The sequence below is a fragment of the Vipera berus genome (assembly GCF_964194415.1).
Source record: "Vipera berus genome assembly, chromosome: 2".
NCBI classification, from domain to species: Eukaryota; Metazoa; Chordata; class Lepidosauria; order Squamata; family Viperidae; genus Vipera; species Vipera berus.
In genome coordinates, this window is record NC_138203.1 from 125470888 (window position 1) to 125485424 (window position 14537).

Sequence of the window (14537 nt, forward strand, 5' to 3'; positions counted from 1 at the left end):
AATATCAAACCAGATAAATCTCCTGTTTCTAATGCGCTGTGTACTGATTTTCAGCATCTGAGTAAGAAGGTTGTGAGATCATTGTTTCCTATTAGGCATATTATTTCATTACCTGACAACTTAAAATGGTAATAGGAGTCTATGGTTGTGAGGTTTTGTTATTGTTGTTGTTGTTTTTCATGACATAAGACAGATCCAGAGCAGTGCCACTCAACCAAAATGATTTGGGTTGTCTGCATAACCTTTGTAAAAAGTCTACTACTGGTGGCAAACGGGGATGAGGTCTTTCATATTAGGCCTTCCAACAATGGACTGCAAAGCCCCTATATATGGCAATACCATTGTTTTTCTTTATTTCACTGCTGCCGTCTAGTGACGTTTGGGATTTTGATGTCTGGATCTGGTTACCTTAACACTAGCGCATCTGGAACCTCCCTCTTGTAACTCCTAAAGAGAATAAGACACCTCTTCTACTAGGAAGGAACAGTTCTGGTCTTCCTGACAGAGTACAGGTAGTCCTCAACTTACAACAGTTCATTTAGTGACTGTTTGAAGTTACAACGGCACTGAAAAAAGTGATTTATGACCATTTTCACACTTATGAGCAGTGCTTTTTTTTGTAAAAGAAAAAGGTGCTGGAATTCACACATGTCATACAACCCGCCTTGCCTACCCTACAAGGTTCCCTCCAAAAAAGGTGCCGGAACTCCGTTCTGAGCGTTCTATGACAAAAAAAGCCCTGCTTATGACTATTGCAACATCCCCATGGTCACCTGATCAGAATTCAGATGCTTGGCAACTGACTCATATTTATGACAGTCGCAGTGTCCAGGGATCCTGTGATCCCCTTTTGCAGCCTTCTGAGAAGCAACGTCAATGGGGAAGCCAGATTCACTTAACAACCATGTAACTAACTGAACAACTGCATGGATTCGCTTAAAACTTTCTTAACTACTGTCTCAGCAGCAGAAATTTTGGGCTCAACTGTGATCGTAACTTGAGGACTATTGTATTGGAGGCCTCACCTCATGGATGGGAAATCCACCTCACAACATAGAAGAGTTTTTTTGCTTTTTTAAAAAAAAATATCAAATTTTTAAAACTGTCACCCAGGGACCCTGGGTGATGTATAGATAAAATGAAACAATAAAAATGGTATATAAAATTTAAAATTTAAAGACAAGGATAAGTTAAAAGTCAGTGTAAAGGAGGTATATAACTGGTTATCATCCACATTGTAATGTGCACAATTCTGATTTTTGTAGGCATAGAGATGCCATGGGATTGGAATACATTTTCCAAAGCTTGGTTGCTGCACCAAATGCTAACAGGGGTGTATTTCTTCACTATTTATGTTTTTTACAACTGATCATTAATCTTAAAAGGCAGAATCTATCCACGACTTTAGTATCATCCTGGCCAGTTCTAAGGCTGGTTGTTCTACCTGTTGTCATCAATTTAGTCGTCTTTATATTTATTTTTATTCCCATTTTTACCTCTGCTCCTTGACTTTGATTACTACATCTTGCAGATGCCTTGCATTGATTATTCATTCATTCATTCATCATCATCATCATTGTATAATTATTATAAATACATTGTTGCTCAACTGGTTCGTACATATGACTCACTTGTGGAGTATCAAGGTACCCTATTAATGTTTTCTCAAGGGCCTGTCTTCAAAATGTGGTCTCAATCTCATCACCAGTCTGTTGATAAGAGAGGTGAAGCCTGATTGAAGGGTTCTAGGTTGAAAGCATGGTTGCCTCTCCCTGTGCTGGAAAAGAACCCTCATGTGGACATTCCAGAGGCTTGGACGGGGAACCCTCAGAGATTGGGTTGTATTGAGCATCAACAAGCCACTACAGCACTAGATTTGGGGTGCCCTATTTTTAATGTTTATACATAGAAATTTATACATAGAAATTTACATAGAGATTTCGAAGAGGCAGAGGAACTAGAGATCAAATTGCCAACATATGCTGGATCATGGAGAAAGCTAGAGAGTTCCAGAAAAACATCTACTTCTGCTTCATTGACTATGCTAAAGCCTTTGATTGTGTGGATCATAACAAACTGTGGCAAGTTCTTAAAGAGATGGGCGTACCAGACCATCTTATTTGTCTCTTGAGAAACCTATATGTGGGCCAAGAAGCAACAGTGAGAACTGGACACGGAACCACTAATTGGTTCAAAATTGGGAAAGGAGTCCGGCAAGGCTGTATACTGTCGCCCTGCCTATTTAACTTATATGCAGAGCACATCATGAGAAAGGCAGGGCTAGATGAATCAAAAGTTGGAATTAAGATTGCCAGAAGAAATATCAACAACCTAAGATATGCAGATGATACCACTCTAATGGCAGAAAGTGAAGAAGAACTAAAGAGCCTCGTGTTGCGGGTGAAGAAGGAGAGTGCAAAATTTGGGTTGAAACTAAACATTAAGAAAACCAAGATCATGGCATCTGGCCCACTCAATTCCTGGCAAATAGATGGGAAAGAAATGGAGGTAGTGACAGATTTTATTTTCCTGGGCTCCAAGATCACTGCAGATGGGGACTGTAGCCAAGAAATTAAAAGACGCTTGCTCCTCGGGTGGAAAGCCATGGCAAATCTAGACAGCACACTAAAAAGCAGAGACATCACCCTGTCAACAAAAGTGTGTATAGTCAAGGCTATGGTCTTCCCAGTTGTAATGTATGGCAGTGAAAGTTGGACCATAAAAAAGGCTGAGCGCCAAAGAATTGAGGCCTTTGAACTATGGTGCTGGAGAAGACTTCTGCGAGTCCCTTGGACTGCAAGGTGATCAAACCGGTCAGTCCTAGGGGAGATCAACCCTGACTGCTCTTTAGAAGGCCAGATCCTGAAGCTAAAACTCAAATACTTTGGCCACCTAATGAGAAGGAAGGACTCACTGGAGAAGAGCCTAATGCTGGGAAAGATTGAGGGCAATAGAAGGGAATGAGGTGGCTGGATGGAGTCACTGAAGCAGTAGGCGTGAGCTTAAATGGACTCCAGAAGACGGTACAGGACAGGAAGGCCTGGAGGAATGTTGTCCATAGGGTTGCAATGGGTCGGAGACGACTTCGCAGCTAACAACAACAACTTAGAAAAATTGAGAGTGAACCTCTGGCTGCAAGGCCATAGGGGCCTATCCTATAAATGACAGCAGCAAGATTGGAATTGGTTCGTAAGCAAAGGCCACCAGACTGTTGAAGGGGAAATTAGGAGCTGGGTAGGTGGGTTGAAGGGGTAGGTAGGAAAGCAGTGTAGGCCAAGATAAGGCAACTCAGCATGAAAATAAAAAAATAAAGGCTGATGAAGCCACCAGACAGTTCAGTGAAATGTTTCACTACATCCCTTTTGACCTTGAACTATTCCCTCCTTTCCCAAATGCAAAATATTCTAACTAACTGAGGATAAAGAGACAGGAAACAGCAGTCCCCAATCCTGCCCTGCAGTTCCTTCAGGGTAGTGACTGTTAGATCATTTTCTCACACGAGATGATGGGTTGGAAGAGGAAAGATGGCAGATTTCTGCCCTAAAACTTGTCTGGCATTTTGGGGTGTTAGGCGGCAGCATCTCTGATCCATGGAGGACAAATGATAAAGAAGGATTGTAGGGAGAACACATTTCAAATCAGTGTGACAGACACATTGCCAGGGGTGGCAGAAAAATCCCATAGATGATGATAAACATCCTCAGGTTACTACTTCAAGCATTCATTTTGCCCGATAATTCTACCTCTAAGTTCAACCATTCCTAAATGATTTGGAGAAATACAGGGAGATTTTAGAAGCATCGGTGTCTTTCATTCACTGGGGTTTAAGGAGCCAGTTCAGCAGAAACATCTCCTGATTCCCTTGTGGTATAGGAACTACAGTTCAAAAGAGATCCTAATGTTTTGAACTCTGTCTCCTTCACTAACAGCACTCTTGGGGACATTTCCCTGCATATATTATTAGAGATATTGAAAATAAAAACCATGATAGGACCTAAATTGATTTCTGAGAACACAGAATATTCCTCTTTAGTGTTCAGCCTTAAACAAAAGGGGAAAATATCACTTGAACATATTTTTTGCATCTTTCAAGACTTCATTTCATCATCTGCCAGTGATCTCAGGTAAGTGGGAGAGGCCATAGGACTTATTTATTATTGACTAATGAAACAGATAGGATGCAAAATCCATCAAGGAAACTCTTACTTCTTATTTAAGAAACTGAGAAAAACTCATACCACGGTTAGGCATATGGAAGGCTGGAGTCTAATATTGCTGAATTCAAATGGAGGATTATATGTGTTTCCAATAGATTCAGAACAACCCACTGTTAGCCCATTTTATTGTCAATGCTGTTCTTTAAGGACCGGTAAGATGGGATGAGAGAATTACATTTAAGCTAATGTTTAAGCATATAGAAGGCTGGGTTTAATATCACTGAGTTAAAATAGCAGAATATTTTTTAATCCCATTTATATCCCGCCCTTCTCCGAAGACTCAGGGCGGCTTACAACTTAAGCACAAACCAATGTGCTTAGCAATAGCCTTCATTCTATGTATATGCCTGCTTATTAGGGCTTTCGGCCCCCGCCAAGCGGCATTATTACAAAGTCAGCTTATTGCCCCCAACAATCTGGGTCCTCATTATATATCCAATGTTGCTGATCAGAGCAGGTTTTATTCAGTCTCATTTTTGAGTGCAAAAAGAGTTTGTGTCTGGAGGACTGTATTTAGGATACAATATTTAATAGAATATTTCAATAATTAATCTCACCTCTAGCGTCCTCTGCTCCCCCTAATCAATTCAGAGTCACCTCCTGGCAAATGTTATCAATGGTGTTCCTCAAGGAGTGGTAATGATGGATCGAGAGGTAATGGTTTTATTTTCATTGTTGCTACAAATTAGTCTTGTATCTGCTTATTGTTCCATTTGTATGGAAGGAGGCAGATGGCAGATGTCCCAGATTTAATATTGATAAGGACACCTGCCATTTCCTCAAGTCAGTGCTCCAGTTTCAATGAAAATAATTGATTCAGAATGAATTTTAAATATTCATCATAATTCAAAATATATTTTAAAAATAAGCCAGGAAAAGACACAGAATATATTTTGCATAAATTAATAGATTAATTAATGCCTTTTAATATGTCTAGCAACATCATGAAATTTTAAAGCTTTTTATCTAAACTCCCACCACCTGCAGAAACGTTAAAAACAGAAGTCAGTTACCAAAAATATGCTCATTATTGTTTTACCTGCAATTGATAATTGATTCTTTTGATTCTTAGGTTGATTTCTTATTTGATCCAGATCAGCCTAAGTGGAAAGACTTTAGCAGTCTGCTTGTCTGACTACCTGCCTCCTTTTTTCCCTTTAAAGATATTGATACGTACTTAGTGTTTGTGTTGGCTGTGAATGAAAGGTAGACTAGCTTCTTTTGTGATCCTGCTGCTCCTCAGGCTTTAGATGTTCAGGTTTCTAGTTTCTTCACATCCTTGAACCTTACCAGTGAATTTCATCAGCCATTGTTTATCTCTTCCGTTCTTTCCCTTCTCCATTCCTTCGGTTCCTTCAAACCATCTAAGTTTGCTCTGTGGTCTCCTGGGAAAGGAACAGTTACCACAACTACTATATCACCTGAAATAGCAGCAGAAAGGGGAATAAATGAAAGTATATTTCCTTTCCTTTGGTGATAATTAATCTCCTTGAAATATTCCACTCTTGATATTAACCTCTCCCAGTGTTTCTCCATTGACCTGCCACTGTGTCTTCCATTGTGCCATCGATCTTTGCACAAATTTTCTGATGTTTCTACTAACTCCTGTTATTTCTAGGCACCTGATTATCCAGTCATGTGGCAGAGAGTCAAATGCCTTTTTTTGTCAATCCATGCACATTCAGGCTGGTCTTCCTTTTCTTGCAGTTTTCCAAGATCATTTTGTCTATTAGGAATTGATCTTTTGTTCCTCTGCTATTGGGGAGGTTTCCTTTCTGCTAGGGTGCAAAGAGATTGTTTTCAACTAGATGCTGTTGTACTGCATTGGCTACAACACCAGTTAGCAATTTGAAAGTTGTTGGTAAGCAGGTAATTGGCCTGTAGTTGCCTGGTGTTGCCCCTTTGCTGGAGTTTTCATTATTATTAGGTAGGTTTTCCCAGTTGTTAGCCACTTTTCAATTTCTCCTCCTTGTAGTATGTTGTTGAACTGCTTGGCAATGAGTAGGTATATAACAGTTAAATGTTTCAACCAAAACCAATGCAGTTCATCTTCACCTGGTGCTGACCAATTTTTGATCTTCCTTGCTCCTTTTTCTACCATTTTTGTTGTTATTACTAGTTCTTTTATTTCAACCTCTGTTTTATTTGCATCCACCTCTTTTAACCAAGCTGCATCTTTGTTGTGTTTCTTTGGGTTATCCCATATCTGCTTCCAGAACTGCACTGTTTCTTCCTTGTCAGGTACTGACTGACTCATTGCAGTTTCTCCATTGATGGATTGGTAGAAACGTTTCTGATTGGATTGAAATTGGAGGTTCTGCTTATAATTTACAATTCAACCTTTGTATCTACTGATTTTCCTGGCTATAGCTGTTATTTGCTGCTTTATTATTTCCAGTGCTTCCCTGATCTTCCTTGTTTCTAAGTGGTATTTCTCTATTAGGTATTCTTTGGTCTTCTTGTTCTTCAGCTTCTTTTCTTTCATCTGTTCTAGCTTGTTTGCAGGTGATCTTAACTTGCTGATCTTATTTTCTAGTCTAACCTTCCATTTTTGTGGTTCACTGTTAGTCTGTTTTTCTTCTTTGTCGATTTTGCATCCCAGGTATTCAGTTATAACTGCAGCTGTAGTGTACATTATTTGGTTTGTTTCTTGCAGTGAATTGGTGCTTATACTTGATATTGCAGTATTTGCATCTTTTAATGCTTGTGCTAGCTGTTTCTTTGGAACAAGCTTCAATGCAGCCTTATTCTGTTGTTTTTGTGCTGTTCTAGATGCTCAGTTATTCTTTGTTTCAATTCTTTTATTTCTTGAGTTAGAGGGCTTTGTTTTTCCTGAGGAAGAGGTGCCTGGTTTCCAAATAAGAACAGTTGTATATCTCTGCTGGATTCCTTCACTGCCAACTCCCCCTGACTTGCCTCTACATTTTGAATTACTTTTGACAAGGCTTTGATTTCTTTGCCCTGGGTAAAGCTTTGCAGCTCGTCCAATTCTGTTTCTGTGAATACTTTATTTCATATTATAAATCGGCATTGGTCTGCTAGTCTCTGTTCTGTTACTTCTGATTCTGGATGTTGTTCTTTCCAGAACTGGTGCATTCATTTTAGATATCCTCTTCTTGTTGGACTTGATCTGTAATAACAGATAATTATTTCTTTGTTTTCAATCACTGTGTATTTGCGATGGGTAAAGACCTTTTCTTCCAGTAGTTCTGCAGCTGCTGGCCCTGGTTGCTCAGCCAACAGTCCTGAGTCCTATAACCCATTTTTCACCAGATGTCCAGGAACTCCAACATCTAACGCGGACCTTGGCATTCTGAAATTTACCTGTCACCATATTTTTTATGGGAGAGACATTCTTTGTCTGACTCCTCTGATAAGTCCTGTCCAGTATGGTTGAACCTCTGGCATAGCTCTCATCTTCCTCAGAGTACACAAGCCCCACATCCACGTCAAGGTAGTGCCTCACTGGGGGATTATTATTGTTGTTGTTGATGATGATTTAGGTTTTATTATGTGTAATTTTATTATGTGTAAAAAAATTTTAAATTCCATTTATATCCCGCCCTTCTCCGAAGACTCAGGGCGGCTTACAAGCTTAGCAGTAGCCTTCATTCTATGTATATGCCTGCTTATTAGGGCTTTCACACACACCCAAGTGGCATTATTACAAAGTCAGCTTATTGCCCCCAACAATCTGGGTCCTCATTTTACCTACCTCGGAAGGATGGAAGGCTGAGTCAACCTTGAGCCTGGTGGGACTCGAACCTGCAATAATTGCAGGCAGCTGGTGTTACTTAAGGAGGCATCAGCCCACTGCTCCACCAAGGCTCTTGCTTGTCAGGTAATTATATGTGACACAATAATAAATAAATGGTTTAGGTTAAAACAGGGGTCGGCAACCTAAAAAGGGAAAAGAGCCACTGGGAACCGGTTCCATCACAAATTAAAAAAAGTGGGAGCCGCGTGCGTGTGTCCATGCACGCGCATGCGCAAAAAATGTTTTGCGCATGCGCAAAATGTTTTTTGCGCATGCGCGGACGCACGCGGTTGCCATTTTTTTAAAAAAAGTGAGAAGGAACCGGTTCCCGGTTGCCCGACGGCGACGGCCCGTCTGCAAAGCTGCCGCTTTCAGCAGCTTTGCAGACGGGCCGCGGCAGCTTCCTCAAAGAGCAGCGCCCCTGCCCATTCTGAGAGGTGCGTGCGCACCTCTCCGAACGACCGGAGGTGCGCACGCACCTCCCCAAACCTTTGGAGAGGTGCACGCGTACCTCCGCGCGAACGGGCAGAGGTGCCGCTCTTTGAGGAAGCTTTAGCGGACCGTCTCCGAAGCTGCCGCTTTCGGCAGCTTTGCAGACGGGCCGCTACAGCTTCCTCAAAGAGCAGCGCCCCTGCCCATTCTGAGAGGTGCGCGCGCACCTCTCCGAACGACCGGAGGTGCGTGCGCACCTCCCCAAACCTTTGCCGCTTTCGGCAGCTTTGCAGACGGGCCGCTACAGCTTCCTCAAAGAGCGGCATCTCTGCCCGTTCGCGCGGAGGTATGCGCGCACCTCTGGTCGTTCGGAGAGGTGCGCGCGCACCTCTCAGAATGAGCAGGGTCACTGCTCTTTGAGGAAGCTGTAGCGGCCCGTCTGCAAAGCTGCCGAAAGCGGCAGCTTCGGAGACGGGCCGCTAAAGCTTCCTCAAAGAGCGGCACCTCTGCCCGTTCGCGCGGAGGTACGTGCGCACCTCTCCAAAGGTTTGGGGAGGTGCGCGCGCACCTCTCAGAATGGGCAGGGGCGCTGCTCTTTGAGGAAGCTGTAGCGGCCCGTCTGCAAAGCTGCCGAAAGCGGCAGCTTCGGAGATGGGCCGCTAAAGCTTCCTCAAAGAGCGGCACCTCTGCCCGTTCGCGCGGAGGTACGCGCGCACCTCTCCAAAGGTTTGGGGAGGTGCGCGCGCACCTCCGGTCGTTCGGAGAGGTGCGCGCGCACCTCTCAGAATGGGCAGGGGCGCTGCTCTTTGAGGAAGCTGTAGCGGCCCGTCTGCAAAGCTGCCGAAAGCGGCAGCTTCGGAGACGGGCCGCTACAGCTTCCTCAAAGAGCGGCATCTCTGCCCGTTCGCGCGGAGGTACGCGCGTACCTCTCCAAACTTTTGGGGAGGTGCGCGCGCACCTCCGCCCATTCGGGGAGGTGCGCGCGCACCTCTCCAAACGGGCGGTGCCACTCTCCATTTGGAGAGGTGCGCGCGCACCACTGCCCGTTCAAAGAGGTGCGCGCGCACCGGGCGGCTGGGAGCCGCATGCGGCTCCGGAGCCGCGGGTTGCCGACCCATGGGTTAAAATATCAGGAAAAACAGAAAAGGAATGTATGACAATACCTATGCAAAAGGGCTGAGATGAAAAAGATCAGACTTCGAGTGGGAGGTTGAAAAAAGATATAAAGTAATAACATCCATTTTCAGAGCGCAGCCAAGAAAACCGGACAGAGGCAAGCAAGGGAAGTCAAGTGTGTTTTTAGGGTGTCTTTACTTACTCTTGTTCCTTTTATTTTGTCTTCTGTCCTCACATTCCAACAGGATGGAGACAGATAACAGAACCATCATATTAGACTTCATCCTTCTTGACATCTCAAGCCAACAAGAATGTGACATGTTGCTCTTTGCCATTTTCTTGATCATGTATGTCATCACAATGTTGGGAAATCTTATCATTCTTTTGGCCATCCGACTAGACCATCATCTCCGTCATACTCCAATGTACTACTTCCTTAGCAATCTGTCACTGGTAGATATATGTTTCACATCAACCACAGTGCCCAAAATGTTGGCTGGTGAATTCTCTGGAAAGAGGAGGATCTCATATGGTGGGTGTTTGTCTCAAATGTACTTCTTTGTTGCTTTTGGCACCACTGACAGCATTCTCCTGGCCTCCATGGCACTGGATCGCTATGTGGCCATCTGTCGACCCCTGCACTATGCCACCACGATGAGAAGACACATATGCCAGCTGTTAGTGGCAGCTTCTTGGCTGGCTTCTCACCTCCATTCCCTCCTCCATACACTCCTGATGTCCCGCCTCTCTTTCTGTGCCTCCAACCACATTCCCCACTTTATTTGCGATGTCTTTCCACTGCTCAAAATTGCTTGCTCCAACACAGCTCTGAACACTCTGGTGATCCACACAGAAGGTGCTTTCATTGTCAATGGAGCTCTGATGGTTGTTGGCCTTTCTTATGCACGCATCCTGATGGCTGTACTGAGAGTCCCTTCGGCCAATGGAAAGAAGAAGACTTTTTCCACCTGTGGGTCCCACCTGATAGTGGTTTCCTTATTCTATGGCACTATCATCTGGGTGTACTTCCAACCCTCATCCAGTTTCTCACCTAAGGAAGACACGCTGGCTGCCATCATGTACACCATGATCACTCCTATGCTCAATCCTTTCATCTACACTCTGAGGAATGACAGGATGAAGGAGGCCCTGAGGAAGCTATTCAGAAGGAAATTAAGCACCCAAGACATACATCCCTAATATTTGTGCAGTAATTGTTTCTGCTCTGCCATTTCCATGCTCCAAGTTATCATCCTGAGACGTTTTGCACAATGATCTTCAGTTATTTACTTATTTAAAACATTATATGGTTGCCCAATTCAGCCAAGGTGACACATTGGGTAGCTTAGCCCACCCCCAAAAGCAAAAACAAAAAAACCTAACAAGAAGAATGCAAATCTCAGGACATATACCTACAAATAATAATAAAACAAGAAAATAAGAAAATGGTGATCTGAACAACAATAACACCATTATCCAATTGGAGCTCCAGCACAGCATGGCCCAAAGGCTCATGGAAAGAGCCAAGTGTTGGCAGCCTTTCTAAAGACAGCTGAGGCCAAAGGAAGCCTTGGTCACGTTAGTCAAGCAAGGAAAAAAAGAAGCCAAAAAATATATATTCTGGACTACATGTCAGCCTTGTTCTTATGTAATCTTTTGAATCTGCTACACAAGGGGGTGTTCGTTTTTCAGCCTGGTTTATTATTAAACATCTATCCTTCAGTGATCACACAGTAGATTGGTAATAGGAGCAGCCCGCCTTAACAAAATGCCCTCTGCACTTCCCTAGTTCTTAGCAAGCATGGGTATTGGACAGGAAGATACCCCAGTGTCTTGAAAATATTGGAAATTTCAGCTTCGGTTTACATAAATAAATATAGCTCATAGCAAGAGTTCATGGGAGGAGCAATTAGCACCCTGAGCTAAAGTTTGCTACCCTGGCTACACATAGGGATGAACTGAAATTGTGGGAGTCAAAATCTTGAATGACATTGAACATCCTTATCTAAATATCCAATCATATCAGGATCTGCTACCAGGAGGAAAAGCAATAGAAGCATTTTTTAAAAAGCCAATAGTTGAAAGTAGAATCCGACTAGAGCAGGAGTCTTCAAACATGGCCCTTTTATGACTCGTGGACTTCAACTCCCAGAATTCCTCAACCAGTGTGCCTGGCTGAGGAATTCTGGGAGTTGAAGTCCATGAGTCATAAAAGGGCCGAGTTTGAAGACCCCTGAACTAGAGGGTGTGGACAGAGTATTATACTGCTTTATAATCAAGCAATGCTCTTGCCAAAATTCCTCTAGAAAGGATTTTAGAAAGTCTACCAAATCTAGATTCCATTTACACAACAATACATTGCCCTGATTTGCTTCTTCCATCTTTAGTTCTGGTCACAGCTGACAGAAACTGTTATCCACATGTAAAGAGGAGAAAATGAGAGCGCTTCCTCTGGTCTTTTCCATTGCCATTGATACCTGTGTGAACAGAAGTTGCCATATTAATAAAGCAAGTATAGTATTTGTGGTGGAAACAGTTAGGGACTTTCCCAATTTGATGTCTTCTGTATGTGATGGACTTCAATGCCTATAAATTATGAGAGTCCATCACATCTGGAAGGGACCAGATTAAACATTAAATACACTCCTTAACGTGTACGGGTCTAATTAAGATATCTACTGTAACTATTAAAGCAAACTCGAAGAGCATCTTGAGAATGGTTTTTAAATTACCGGTAGTTATCCATCCTATATTTAACTATTTTGCTGATAAGAATGTTCTACTTTGTCAAAGGCTTTGCTGAAATATGATAGATTATTGCACCACTTTGGTATAATGTACCAAGAAAGTTATTTTAAAAAGAAAATAAAATTATTCTCATAAGAGTTGTTCCTTTCAAATATCAGCAGAATTCAACCAATGGCTGCATTCTTTTTAAGGTGCTTACAAATGAATCCTTCATTGCATGTTGTTGAATCTTCCCAAGTATTTATGTTAAACCAATTGATGTGCCCGGCATCTATTTGTTTCATTCACTCCTCTCTCAAAGTTGCACCTGCTAAATTAGTTTCCTGAGATACAATCAATGCATTATAGAGATCATTCAATGTGAGAAAAATTAATCTCCTTTATTAACACTCTATTTCCTAAAGTTGGAAACATAATTGTGCATCTATAGAGGCAGAGGCAGACAGACACATACGGACAGATAATCTACACTGGATGCTATTCATTTGGGAATACCTATTTGTTTTATAAAATTGATAGTGATTATTTCACTTGGAGAGATTTTTTTTAAAAAAAAGTAAGGAACCCATGATTTTGTTTAATAGGAAACTAACTGAAAGCTTATTTGGTCTTCAATCCACTTTCTGTATTTTTGTCTCAAATAATGGGTATAAAGAGGGAGGTAATAGAAAAATGATTAAGATATTAAAAATGAACTAGAGAAACACTATCAATCAAGATGAAATTTTGGCAATTCAAATCTTAAAACTTTTTAAAGAATCTTGCCTCCTTTATTGGCATTCTAATAGATTTTTAGGTAAAGGTAAAGGTCCCCCCGCACATGCGTGCTAGTCATTCCCGACTCTAGGGGCCGGTGCTCATCTCCGTTTCAAAGCTGAAGAGCCAGCGCTTGTCCGAGGACATCTCCATGGTCATGTGGCCAGCATGACTAGATGCCAAAGGCCCACGGAATGCTGTTACCTTCCCACCGGAGTGGTCCCTATTTTTCTACTTGCATTTTTACGTGCTTTCGAACTGCTAGGTTGGCAGAAGCTGGGACGAGTAACAGGCGCTCACTCTGTTACGCGGCACTCGGGATTCGACCTGCCAAACTGCCGACCTTCTGATCGACAAGCTTGGCATCCTAACCCACTGAGCCACCGCATTCATAAAAAGTATACATACAGTACATAAAAAGTAACTTTCCTATTTCGGGGGGTTTATTGAGAAGTATAATAATATGCATGTGCATGGACACACACACACACACAAAGACACACCTGGACTAGTTAACTCAACAAATTAAAAATGATTTTTAAAAAGGTTGTCCTTGGTTTCAAATTTCAACCTTGTATACGCTAGGCAAAGATAGCTATCCCATAACTAAAGTTATGGGATATAAGCTATCAGAGAGCAGTGAAGGGTTTTCCTTCCTGAGTCTACAATGTTGCTAAGAATAGCTGATCTTAGCCTACATTAACAGACGTATATAATCCCAAATGTGCTGTTCCAGATGGGCAATGAAAGCTGGACCATAAGAAAGGCTGAGCGCCAAAGAATTGAGGCCTTTGAACTATGGTGCTGGAGAAGACTCCTGCGAGTTCCTTGGACTGCAAGGCGATCAAACCGGTCAGTCCTAGGGGAGATCAACCCTGACTGCTCTTTAGAAGGCCAGATCCTGAAGCTAAAACTCAAATACTTTGGCCACCTAATGAGAAGGAAGGACTCACCGGAGAAGAGCCTAATGCTGGGAAAGATTGAGGGCAATAGAAGAAGGGGACGACAGAGAATGAGGTGGCTGGATGGAGTCACTGAAGCAGTAGGCGTGAGCTTAGATGGACTCCAGAAGATGGTAGAGGACAGGAAGGCCTGGAGGAACATTGTCCATAGGGTCGTGATGGGTCAGACACGACTTCGCAACTAACAACAACAAAGGAATATTCAAGGTAACTGACAATCCTAACCTTAACCCATCCTGCGGTAGAGGCTTCAATAGCAATACAAAGTGAAGAATTGTGTCATACATTTCTGTTTTTATTTATTTAGGAAGAAATGGCAAAGTCATTAATATTTATTTAAAGGTATGCAAGAATGTTCATTTATGGGTTAAAACCTAAAACATCTTAAATATTTTCCCCCCTATCCTCCAAAATCTCCTTAATTAGAAAGAAAGAGAAACACAGAGAGAGAGAGACAAGCAAGTCTCTGTGGAAGAAGAAACACCTAAACATTTAAAGAAAGAAACCATAGTTGTCCCCATGAGGGTCTTCTTCAAGAAGTAGTGAGAA

At 42.4% G+C, this 14537-nt stretch overlaps 1 protein-coding gene across 1 annotated transcript; it reads left to right on the plus strand.

Annotated features, from left to right (window-relative positions):
- Positions 1-9768: 9768 nt before the first annotated feature.
- LOC308662799 (olfactory receptor 1f45-like) lies at positions 9769-10722 on the plus strand (the record flags this gene model as incomplete). The annotated part of the gene is made up of 1 exon (XM_081318943.1): positions 9769-10722. The coding sequence occupies one exon, from the start codon at positions 9769-9771 to the stop codon at positions 10720-10722; it is 954 nt and encodes a 317-aa protein (XP_081175069.1).
- Positions 10723-14537: the final 3815 nt, after the last annotated feature.